Source organism: Pseudophryne corroboree, chromosome 2 (genome assembly GCF_028390025.1).
Source record: "Pseudophryne corroboree isolate aPseCor3 chromosome 2, aPseCor3.hap2, whole genome shotgun sequence".
NCBI classification, from domain to species: Eukaryota; Metazoa; Chordata; class Amphibia; order Anura; family Myobatrachidae; genus Pseudophryne; species Pseudophryne corroboree.
In genome coordinates this window covers 886,211,997-886,224,821 of record NC_086445.1, presented here as the reverse complement: position 1 = coordinate 886,224,821, position 12,825 = coordinate 886,211,997, and the positions used below count along the sequence as shown (strand labels likewise).

Here is a 12,825-nt window from a genome sequence, read left to right as displayed (position 1 = left end):
TGTCTGCTGCTAATATATAGACTGGTTGATAAAGAGATAGTATACTCGTAACTAGTATGTATGTATAAAGAAAGAAAAAAAAACCACGGTTAGGTCACTGGTATATACAATTATGGACGGGCTGCCGAGTGCCGACACAGAGGTAGCCACAGCCGTGAACTACCGCACTGTACTGTGTCTGCTGCTAATATATAGACTGGTTGATAAAGAGATAGTATACTCGTAACTAGTATGTATGTATAAAGAAAGAAAAAAAAACCACGGTTAGGTCACTGGTATATACAATTATGGACGGGCTGCGGAGTGCCGACACAGAGGTAGCCACAGCCGTGAACTACCGCACTGTACTGTGTCTGCTGCTAATATATAGACTGGTTGATAAAGAGATAGTATACTCGTAACTAGTATGTATGTATAAAGAAAGAAAAAAAAACCACGGTTAGGTGGTATATACAATTATGGACGGGCTGCCGAGTGCCGACACAGAGGTAGCCACAGCCGTGAACTACCGCACTGTACTGTGTCTGCTGCTAATATATAGACTGGTTGATAAAGAGATAGTATACTCGTAACTAGTATGTATGTATAAAGAAAGAAAAAAAAACCACGGTTAGGTCACTGGTATATACAATTATGGACGGGCTGCCGAGTGCCGACACAGAGGTAGCCACAGCCGTGAACTACCGCACTGTACACTGGTTGATAAAGAGATAGTAGTATACTCGTAACAACTAGTATGACGACGGTATAAAGAATGAAAAAAAAACCACGGTTAGGTGGTATATAATACAATTATGGTTGGACGGACTGCCTGCCGAGTGCCGACACAGAGGTAGCCACAGCCGTGAACTACCGCACTGTACACTGGTTGATAAAGAGATAGTAGTATACTCGTAACAACTAGTATGACGACGGTATAAAGAATGAAAAAAAAACCACGGTTAGGTGGTATATAATACAATTATGGTTGGACGGACTGCCTGCCGAGTGCCGACACAGAGGTAGCCACAGCCGTGAACTACCGCACTGTACACTGGTTGATAAAGAGATAGTAGTATACTCGTAACAACTAGTATGACGACGGTATAAAGAACGAAAAAAAAAACCACGGTTAGGTGGTATATATTATAATACAATTATGGATGGACGGACTGCCTGCCGAGTTCCGACACAGAGGTAGCCACAGCCGTGAACTACCGCACTGTACACTGGTTGATAAAGAGATAGTAGTATACTCGTAACAACTAGTATGACGACGGTATAAAGAACGAAAAAAAAACCACGGTTAGGTGGTATATATTATAATACAATTATGGATGGACGGACTGCCTGCCGAGTTCCGACACAGAGGTAGCCACAGCCGTGAACTACCGCACTGTACACTGGTTGATAAAGAGATAGTAGTATACTCGTAACAACTAGTATGACTATGACGACGGTATAAAGAAAGAAAAAAAAAACCACGGTTAGGTGGTATATAATACAATTATGGATGGACGGACTGCCTGCCGAGTGCCGACACAGAGGTAGCCACAGCCGTGAACTACCGCACTGTACTGTGTCTGCTGCTAATATAGACTGGTTGATAAAGAGATAGTATACAATACTACTAATATACTGGTGGTCAGGCACTGGTCACCACTAGTCACACTGGCAGTGGCACTCCTGCAGCAAAAGTGTGCACTGTTTAATTTTAATATAATATTATTTATCATGTACTCCTGGCTCCTGCTATAACAACCTGCAGTGCTCCCCAGTCTCCCCCACAATTATAAGCTTTATATACAATACATTGATGTGCAGCACACTGGGCTGAGCAGTGCACACAGACTGAGTCACTGTGTGACTGTGTATCGTTTTTTTCAGGCAGAGAACGGATATATTAAATAAAACAAACAACTGCACTGTCTCTGGTGGTCACTGGTCACTGTGGTCGTCAGTCACTAAACTCTGTCTGCACTCTGCACTCTCTTCTAATCTACAGTATCACAGCAATCTCTCTCTCTCTCTCTCTTCTAAATCTAATCTAAATGGAGAGGACGCCAGCCACGTCCTCTCCCTAACAATCTCAATGCACGTGTGAAAATGGCGGCGACGCGCGGCTCCTTATATAGAATCCGAGTCTCGCGAGAATCCGACAGCGTCATGATGACGTTCGGGCGCGCTCGGGTTAACCGAGCAAGGCGGGAAGATCCGAGTCGCTCGGACCCGTGAAAAAAAAAGTGAAGTTCGTGCGGGTTCGGATTCAAAGAAACCGAACCCGCTCATCTCTAGTGAAAACATGGGTCCCCTTTCAGTGCGAGGTCGGGTATCCGTTTTTTTATTTTTACAAGTACGTGGATTACAAAAGGATTTACTGAGGAGCCTAAAACACTGGATTATGTGAGTATAATTTTTTCAACAGGTACACCATGGATTCTACTGGAGAAGAGGACCGATCTGCGTGGGAACATAAGGTAAGTATGTGTATATGGAGGTGTGGATGGATGTATTAAAGTTATACTTTCAAGGTGTGTGTGTGTTGTCTTTATTGGGGAATTTTTTTAGTAGTAGTACTACAGGTACCAGTGGGCCCGTTTTTCCGCCGCATGCTGGTACTTGTGGTTCTCCAAGTACCAGCTTGTGGGGGAGGCTTGCTGGGCCTTGTAGTACTGCTACTAAAAACAATATCATTCACTTTGAACAAAGGCTATCAGCCCCCCATCCGCAGCCCATTGGATGGGGGGGACAGCCTTGGGCTTCACCCCTGGCCCTTGGGTGGCTGGGGGGGGGACCCCTTGATTGAAGGTGTCCCCACTCCCCCAGGGTACCCCGGCCAGGGGTGACTAGTTGGATATTTGATGCCACGGCCGCAAGGCACTGTATAAAAGTGACCCCCGGCTGTGGCATTATCTGTCCAGCTAGTGGAGCCCGGTGCTGGTTTAAAAAATACGGGGGACCCCTACGCTTTTTGTCCCCCGTATTTTTGGAACCAGGACCAGGCGCAGAGCCCGATGCTGGTTGTTTAAATATGGGGGAACCCCTGTCCATTTTTTCCCCATATTTCTGCAACCAGGCTCGGCTCAAAGAGCCCGAGGCTGGTTTGCCTTAGGAGGGGGGACCCCACGCAATTTTTTTTTTACATTTAAACATTTTTTTTTTTTTTTTTTTTACAAGGTGCACAATGAAGCCCAGCACGGATCTCTCAGATCCGGCCGAGATTCATTGTATTAAAGTCGGCAGTGTTTTACAAGTCACTCACGTAAAACACTGCCAAAAAACCCGAATGACATCGACATCGGAAAACCTGAAAATGCAGAATACGGCAGCTTAGTAAATTAGTCGTAATCAATTCAAAAAGTTGCATATTTACACTTTCGATGTCATTCGTGATTGAACTTTGACCTCAAACGGGAAAATACGAATCTTAGTAAATTTACCCCAATGATTAGTAAATATGCCCCAAAAGCATGTTAAGAAAGTTTGTATCTAACCTTGTAGCTAGGGGGCACCATTTTTGAAATTGGAAGCTGCACCTGCCGCTATTAAGCACACCGTCCGTTGCTGAACTCTGCACAGGTAACGTTTCCTGTCCCTCTGCATAGCTTCCCGCCGCCCTACCCTTTGCCAGGTCTCGCAGCGGTGGATGGTGCCAGGATCCCACACCGCCGCCATGCTGATAGTGTGCTGGGCTGCTGGAACTAGAGATCTGCTCCGGTCTCCGCAGCCTACACACTACAATATCGGTCGCCTAGTTGTTGGTCGGGTCTCCTAGTTTTTAAGTAGGTTTAAGTTATGCTGGGCGGTCGGCGGATGGTGCACACTTGTCCAGTGTCAGGCAAACCAGTTGGTAGGGAGGATTGGGCAAGTGTGTACCCACCAGTGCCCTAAGCCTCCCCCCTTTGCCTAACCCTAACGTTCCCCAGTGGTCCCTAAACTTAACCCTCTCTCCCCGCAACCTAACACTAACCTCCCCTATACTGCCTAAACCTACCACCCCCTCCCCCGCTTTGGCTAACCCTAACCAGCCCTGGCATACTTACCTTGGGATGCCAACAGTCGGGTTTCCGGCACCGGCATTGTAATTTACAGTATGTTGGGATCCCAGAATCAGTGTTCTTCCCAGTGTTGGGATTCCGGTGTCAGTATTCTGACTGTTAGGATCCTGAACACCTGTATGCTGACCAGATCTCATAACTCCTATCAATCTTTGGATCTATATTAGGAACGTTACCAGCGGATGTTATGCAATTATCTTCGGCAGAAAGCATTTTTTATGGGTCAAATTGCTAATCCACGCATGTGCGCTAGAATTTTTAATTGACAGAAGCAACAGGACACTGGCAGCAGTGTAAACCGTGCAAACAGAACACTTATCAATCCAGTCGAGATATCACATGGGCTGTATCAACTGGAAATGGTACCAAGATCAGACCCTAAATATTAGGGATGGAACTACTAGTGTTGCAATAGGTGCATTGCCCCAGGGTGCCTGGGGACTATAGTGCCCACCAGTGGTGAAGTCCAGACCATTAACTTGTTTCCACTGGTCTGAGTTGCCTAAATATTTTTGCAGGGTATGACAGATGACCAGTGAGGAGTCACAGCAGCCGGTATTACCCTGTGACATTGGAGTTGTGGGACGAGACGGGATTGGTAAAAGGAGACACTGGAAAGGAGGACTGGAAAGAATAGCAATACAAAAGAATACTGTTTGTGCTTCCAGCGTTCATGCCCTGCGGCTAGGGGTAGGAAGCAGTGAGACCCGAGGAGAGATGCAGGCAGCACATGGTTAATCCATGCCTGGCACGGCTGCCTCTGTGAGCGCATAGGACACATGCATTACCTTGGTAAGCGCTGAACTATGCCTCACCCACTGTCACTCACGTTCTCCCCCATCATCCACTTCCTCCTGTCACCCTCTGTCTTCCTCTGTCTCCCCCTGCCTCCCCGTTACCCTCTCCATCTCCCTGTCACTAACTGCCTCCTCCTATCACCTTCTGCCTCCCTTGTCACCCTCTACCTCCCCCTGTCATCATCTGCCTCTCACTATCACCAACTGTCTTCCCCTGTTACCCTCTGTCTCTCACTGTCGCCCACTGCCTTCCCCTGTCACCTTCTGCCTCCTCTGTCACCCTTTGCTTCCCCCTGTCCTGAGCTGCCTCTCACGATCACCAACTGCCTCCCCCTGCCACCCTATGTCTCTCACTGTCACCCACTGCATTCCCCTGCCACTTTCTGCCTCATTCTGTCACCCTCTACCTCTTCCATGTCATTCTCTGCCTTCTCCTGTCAGTGAGCAAGGTCATGTTGAAGGAGTATCCTTCTATTTATCATCATTGTTGTTTTTTTAAAACACATTTCTGCTTTCCTTGTCTACAAAGCTGCTGTAATCTTTGAGGAGTGAGAATACTGTGCCCCTAGATTCCAATGTTATTAACATTTCTGTGATGTCACTGCTTCTGGCTCTTATGCCAGTGTTGCAATCCAGACTGTTTTATTCTGTTGAACTTTGCTCATGTGCTTTTCTGCTGGAAGGTTTCATAGTCCACAATAGTCAGCTCAGAAATAATTAGTTCACAAAGAAGCAGGGATTTGTCATTTGTCAGTGGATACAGATGGAGTTTATATCAAACCTTGGTGCTGGGGCTTTAGTCAGGTTTGTAATTTGACAATTGGAAATGTATTAGGTTTCACAGTAACTCCACTGTACAAAGGCTAATGGCTATGTACCATGGATCCATTACTTAATAATGACCACTGCTTTGGTGTATTGCAGGTCTTTTTCATCTGTGGGCTCAGAGATAACCCGTCGGGTGAAAACTGCCTCTGCCCCACCACAGAGGCCGTTCCGTGTTTGTAGCCATGATCGCAGCGTACGGAAAGGAGTTACTGCTGGGTCCCTCAGAGAGCTGATAGCAAAGGTAAGTTAGACTACTCTGAAGGCTACTCTGTAAATGGAGATGAGAGACCGTCTAAAAATATAACATCTTAAAATGTCATCTCTCTGATTTTCATATTGTTGTATATAAATAATCTGAAAGAAATCAGCCATGAAATCCATTTTTTAGACAAGTTGGAAATAGTAGCTCATGTTGCTGTAAATGTGACGCTTACGGTAGTTTCCACCTGTCCCTAAATTTCAGTGACAGTCCATTTTTCAAATATTTGTCCCTGGAATATTTCCTTTGCAAATACTCCTATTGTTCAAAACTGGAATGGTAAGGACATGTGTATATCTGATTCAATTACTATATCTTGTACTCTGGGCTTTAGAAGTTAATATTTAATAGAGTGGGGTTAAAAAAGAAATCACCATTATAACCTAAAGCCTAATTCAGACCTGATCGTAGATGTGCTAAATGACATGCTAGTCAGTCCCGACCCCCCCGCACAAGTACAAAAGCACTGCACAGCGGCAAAGCTATTGTACTGGAAGAGTAGCTCGCTGGCAGGAGCTACTCGTCGCTGTGAGGGTCACATCGGCTGCGTGTGACATCACACAGCCGCATCCCCCCCCCCCCCCCCCCAATGGCCCAGGCACGCCTGCATTGCCTGGACTGCGCCCCCTAAACGGTGGCCAAACGCTGCCGGCCCACCCCCTCCTGCCCAGTGACCGTCTCTGCCTGTCAATCAGCCGTCGGCAGTCTAGCATGCGCAGTTCAGACCTGATCGGCTGCTATGTGAAAACAGCACCGATTTGGTCTGAATTAGGCCCCTAGTTCAGTAAACATATAATTATTGGGATTGCAGTGGGTGACGGTAAATTTAGTATTGTGTGTGATGGCCCCATATCCCCCATTCCACCGTTTACAAAAGTGAATAGAAATGACAGTTACTATAGAAAACATAGTAACAAATCACCATACAAAACAAATTACATGTCAGAACTGTCAATACAAAATGAGGATTACATTTGGTTTACTCAGTGATTGCATAATTTTAGGCACAATTTAAAAAAAAACACACACTTTTATGTAAAATGCAATTACATAATGATAAGATAGAAGAAATTTTTGATTCAGAATTTGTAAAATGTCAGGTGTTTCTTTTCTAACCCATTACTTGGGAAAACCCATATGGATGCCCTTATCTCAGTTGACAGAAACTTGTTAATAAAGTTTTGAGCAGAAGCAGGCAGCTACGGCTGTTATTCCATATGGGAGCAGCTTAAACTCACAGGCAGCCACCTCTCCCTGATTTCCTGTATTCTCCAGGATTTGGTGGCAACCCTCCAGGAGGCTTTTCCCTTCATCCGGATTCCTGAATTCTCCAGGAATAAGGGGACCCTGGGAGCACCATCAGTGCTCCTTGGCAGCCGAGGAACTCAGTGAACTACAGTGACTGTCTCGCGAGATGATGACAACAAATCTCGCAAAACTGTGTTCAGCGCAGACTGAGCCGAAGCTGCCGTGACGCTGCCAGCGGAAGCTCTTCCTCAGCATTTTCCCGGGCTGCGGTGGTAAAGTAACGCCGGCCCAGCTCATGTGAGAAGAGCAACGAGAGCTGACAGGCATGTCACACGTATATTTATAATATAATGAACATGCATGAAACAAATAGTGGCCCAAGTTATATATAGATACAGTATATGTATATTTTTTAATCACTAACAGACACCTTTTGGTAGTGCATTTGTTTGTATAACCTGTTGAAGCTTGATATTGATTAGGTTGTGTGCAGGGGTGTATCTAGGGGTCCGAGCGCCTCAGGCAAAGTAAGGGGTTGGCGCCCCCCCCATCCACACACAAGGGCATGGACACAATAGTACTTCCAATTCAAATTATGCCACACAGTAGTGTCCCTTATTCACAGTACACCGCACAGTAGTGTCTTGTATTCACGTTACACCATCCCTCACCCCTAACCCACCTTTCCCACAGCCTGACCCTAACCCACCCACCCCAGCCTCTTCAGCGGTGCCTAACCCTAACCCACCCTTCCTAATCTCCCTCCCTGCAGCCTAACCCTAACCCTCCCACCCTCGCAGCCTAACCCTAACCCTCCCACTCGGCTTGCCAGTGGAGACTTTGGCACCAACTCGATCCGGATTTTGGCATTCTGCATCGCTATCTATGTTGGGGTGTGGTATGACTTGCCGGCGCCCAGCATACCAGCGCCGAGATCCCGACCGCTGGAATGCCGGCAGCGTGGTGATTGCAAATGAGCCCCTTGCGGGCACGGTGGTACGCTACACGTGCCACGCTATTTATGCTCCCTCCAGGGGGTTGTGGACCCCCAAGATGGAGAATAGGTGTCGGTATGCCGGGTGTCGGGATTCCGGCGCCGGTATACTGTGCACTGGGATCTCAACAGCCGGCATACTGAATACCACCCCTATGTTGGGATGCCAGCATCAGTATTCTAAACAGTTTCGGGACGCTGGCCTCAGCTTTCCGACCGCCAGGATGCCAAACACCTTAATGTCTCATATGTCACCCCTGACTGAACTTCCTCCTTCCCTTACTTACACCCTTGCACCTCTCATGCCCCCTGTTCTTCTTTAGCCCACTAGTTTTCACTCCCTCACTCCATCTCTCAGTCTCACCCCACCGCACCTCTCACTCCCTCACTCTGTCACCCATGTACCTCACGCCCTCCTTCCATCTCTCACATCACACCTGTACCTCACTCCCACCTTCCATCTCTCATACCTCTTTTTCACTCCCACCTTCCGTCTCCCCTGCACCTCACTCCCACCTTCCATCTCCCCTACACCTCGCTCCCACCTTCCATCTCTCACACCTCTTCTTCACTCCCACCTTCCATTTCCCCTGCACCTCGCTCCCACCTTCTATCTCCCCTACACCTCACTCCCACCTTCCATGTGTCACACCTGTACCTTGCTCCCACCTTCTATTCCCCACACCTGCACTTCACTCCCACCTTTCATGTCTCACACCTGTGCTTTGGTCCCAGCTTCCATCTCCCCTGCACCTCACTCCCACTTTCCAGCTCTCACACCTGCACCTTGCTCCATCAGACAGATTATTTCCCCCCCTAGTACAGGAATCCCCCTTCCTATCAGACACATTATCTCCCATAGCACAGAATAGGCCCCTCCTCCCAATATAGAAGATTCCCCCATCCCCCTGAGACAGATCTTCCCCTATCAGCCAGTACAGCTCACACACAGAACCTTCTCCTGGTATGCGGTGTCCGCTCCACTGGCAGGTTAGGAAACTCTGTTGACAGTGTCCAAATAGGAGCTGGGAAGAGATGGTACCCGCACATTGTGGGGTATTCCGAGTTGCTCGCTAGCTGCTTTTAGCAGCATTGCACACGCTAAGCCGCCGCCCTCTGGGAGTGTATCTTAGCTTAGCAGAATTGCGAACGAAAGATTAGCAGAATTGCGAATAGAAATTTCTTAGCAGTTTCTGAGTAGCTCCAGACCTACTCACAAATAGCGATCAGTTCAGTCAGTTTTGTTCCTGGTTTGACGTCACACACACGCCCAGCGTTCGCCCAGCCACTCCCCCGTTTCTCCAGACACTCCCGTGTTTTTCCCTGAAACGCCTGCGTTTTTCCGCACACACCCAGAAAATGGCCAGTTTACGCCCAGAAACACCCACTTCCTGTCAATCACACTCCGATCACTTCAACGATGAAAAATCTTCGTTCGGACGTGAGTAAATCTACTAAGTTTTGTGCTAAAATACTAACCGCATGCGCACTGCGAACCTTGCGCATGCGCATTTTTGCCTTAATCGCTCCGTTGCGAAAATCGGCAACGAGCGAACAACTCGGAATGACCCCCATTGTGACTGCATAGTGTGTATTATGTGTAATTAGTCAGCAAATGCTGGCCAGGGCTGGTTCTATATTAAATATTTGTGCAGTGTCTGACTAGGCATGTGGGGGGTGCCCAACATCAGGGTGTGCCCGTGCAAACATGCCACCCACCGTGTGCATGCCTATGCCCCCTCCCCCATAGTAGAGCAATTAGTCCCCCGAGCCCCCACTCCCCGTGTGCCTCTGCCTCATGCCCTACCCCCTAATAGTAGTGTTATCAGCTGCTCCTACATCCCCATGTCTCTCCCCAATAACAGTGTCATACTCCCCTGTGCCTCCACTTCAAAATAAACTACAGCTCCCGGCAGCAAGGGCTGCCGGGAGCTGTAGTTTATTTTGAGTCTGATTACAAGTGCGGTGCTGCCGGACACTAGTCTGATCACTAGTGCAGTGCGGTGCTGTCGGACACCGGCGCCGGGTCAGCAGTAAAAGATTCTCACCAGGTACAGTCTGACAGTACTACTCTTCTACCCTTTGGCCGCGGGTGGCACCGCCCCCTCCTTGCCTGGCGTCCCTGGCGAGTGCCATCCTGGCCAATGGGTAGATACGCCCCTGGTTGTGTGCAACACTTACACTTCCAGGGTTCTTCCCTCTATCACACAATCTACTTTTAAGGCACCAAATGCCTGTAATTTATCCAAGAGGCGACTATTATACTCCTATTTATATAGATACACTGTTCTATTTAGATTGTTTGTACGTAGAATATTTTATTTATAATATTATATTATTATTATATTTATTTCTCTCACGTCCTAGAGGATGCTGGGGACTCCGTAAGGACCATGGGGATAGACGGGCTCCGCAGGAGACATGGGCACTTTAAGAAAGACTTTAGGAATGGGTGTGCACTGGCTCCTCCCTCTATGCCCCTCCTCCAGACCTCAGTTTACTAGTGTGCCCAGAAGAGACTGGGTGCATTACAGGGAGCTCTCCTGAGTTTCCTGTCAGAAAGTATTTTGTTAGGTTTTTTATTTTCAGGGAGCCTGCTGGCAACAGACTCCCTGCATCGAGGGACTGAGGGGAGAGAAGCAGACCTACTTCTGTGAGTTTCAAGGCTCTGCTTCTTAGGCTACTGGACACCATTAGCTCCAGAGGGATCGGTACGCAGGTCTCACCCTCGCCGTCCGTCCCAGAGCCGCGCCACCGTCCTCCTCACAGAGCCGGAAGATAGAAGCCGGGTGAGTATGAGAAGAGAAGAAGACTTCAGAGGCAGCAGAAGACTTCATGATCTCACTGAGTTAACGCACAGCGGTGAAGCTGTGCACCATTGCTCCCATACACCTCACACACGGCAGTCACTGTAAGGGTGCAGGGCGCAGGGGGGGGGGGGGGGCGCCCTGGGCAGCATATAAACCTCTTACTGGCAAAAATAGGTATACATACAGTTGGGCACTGTATATATAAAGAGCCCCCGCCAGTTTCAGTATATTTGAGCGGGACAGAAGCCCGCCGCCGAGGGGGCGGGGCTTCTCCCTCAGCACTCACCAGCGCCATTTTCTCCACAGCACAGCGCTGAGAGGAAGCTCCCCGGACTCTCCCCTGCTTAACCACGGTGAAAGAGAGTTTTGAAGAAGGGGGGGGGGGGGGCACATAATTTGACGCATTTATATATGTACAAACAGCGCTACAGGGTAAACATATATTTATATAGTGTTTTTTCCTGGGTCATATAGCGCTGGGTGTGTGCTGGCATACTCTCTCTCTCTCTCCAAAGGGCCTTGTGGGGGAACTGTCTACAGATAAGAGGATTACCTGAGTGTGTGGTGTGTCGGTACGCGTGTGTAGACACATCTGAGGTAGAAGGCTTTCAGGGGGAGGAGGAGGAGAGAATGAGTGTGGTGTCTCTGTCGACAACGCCGACACCTGACTGGATGCATATGTGGAAGGTTTTAAGTGCTAATGTAAATTTATTGCACAAAAGATTAGACAAAGCTGAAGCTAGGGAGCAGCCAGGGAGTCAACCCATGTCTGTCCCTATGTCGCAGGGACCTTCGGGGTCTCAAAAGCGCCCACTGTCCCAAATTGTAGATACAGATACCGACACGGATTCTGACTCCAGTGTCGACTACGATGATGCAAAGTTACAGCCAAAAGTGGCTAAATCTATTTGATATGTGATCATTGCAATAAGAGGTTTTGCATATCACAGAGGAACCCCCTGTCCCTGACACGAGGGTACACATGTATAAGGGAAAGAAACCTGAGGTAACTTTTCCCCCCTCACATGAGTTGAACGAATTATGTGAAAAAGCTTGGGAATCTCCAGACAAAAAACTGCAGATTCCCAAAAGGATTCTTATGGCGTATCCTTTCCCGCCTACGGACAGGATACGGTGGGAATCCTCCCCTAAGGTGGACAAAGCATTAACACGCTTATCCAAAAAGGTAGCGCTGCCATCCCAAGATACGGCTACCCTCAGGGATCCTGCTGACCGCAAGCAGGAGGTTATCTTGAAGTCCATTTACACACATTCTGGTACCTTACTCAGACCGGCGATTGCGTCGGCCTGGGTTTGTAGTGCGGTAGCAGCTTGGACAGATACCTTATCAGCGGATATTGAGACCCTAGATAAGGATACCATTTTATTGACCCTAGGGCATATAAAAGATGCGGTCTTATATATGAGAGATGCTCAAAGAGACATTAGTCTACTGGGTTCTAGAATCAACGCGATGTCCATTTCTGCTAGACGAGTCCTATGGACCCGGCAATGGACAGGTGATGCCGACTCAAAGAGGCATATGGAGGTTTTACCTTACAAGGGTGAGGAATTGTTTGGGGAAGGTCTCTCGGACCTGGTCTCCACAGCTACGGCTGGTAAATCAAATTTTCTACCTTATATTCCCTCACAGCCTAAGAAAGCGCCACATTCTCAAATGCAGTCCTTTCGATCACAAAGAAACAAGAAAGTACGAGGTGCGTCCTTTCTTGCCAGAGATAAGGGCAGAGGAAAAAAGCTGCACAACACAGCTAGTTCCCAGGAACAGAAGTCCTCCCCGGCCTCTACAAAATCCACCGCATGACGCTGGGGCTCCGCTACAGGAGTCCGC

The 12,825-nt window shown here is 48.2% G+C and overlaps 1 protein-coding gene across 2 annotated transcripts in view; it reads left to right on the top strand.

Annotated features, from left to right (window-relative positions):
- CIDEB (cell death inducing DFFA like effector b) overlaps window positions 1-12,825 on the top strand; it is a 65,166-nt gene that overhangs the window by 10,661 nt on the left and 41,680 nt on the right. The window contains exons 1-2 of one of the 2 annotated variants that reach the window (XM_063955995.1): window positions 5,531-5,638; window positions 5,759-5,903. In XM_063955995.1, coding sequence (XP_063812065.1) covers window positions 5,598-5,638; window positions 5,759-5,903 — 186 coding nt within the window. In that variant the 5' untranslated portion in view covers window positions 5,531-5,597. Of the gene's footprint in view, window positions 1-5,530; window positions 5,639-5,758; window positions 5,904-12,825 lie in introns of those variants that run through there. The other variant, XM_063955994.1, reaches the window with a different exon arrangement.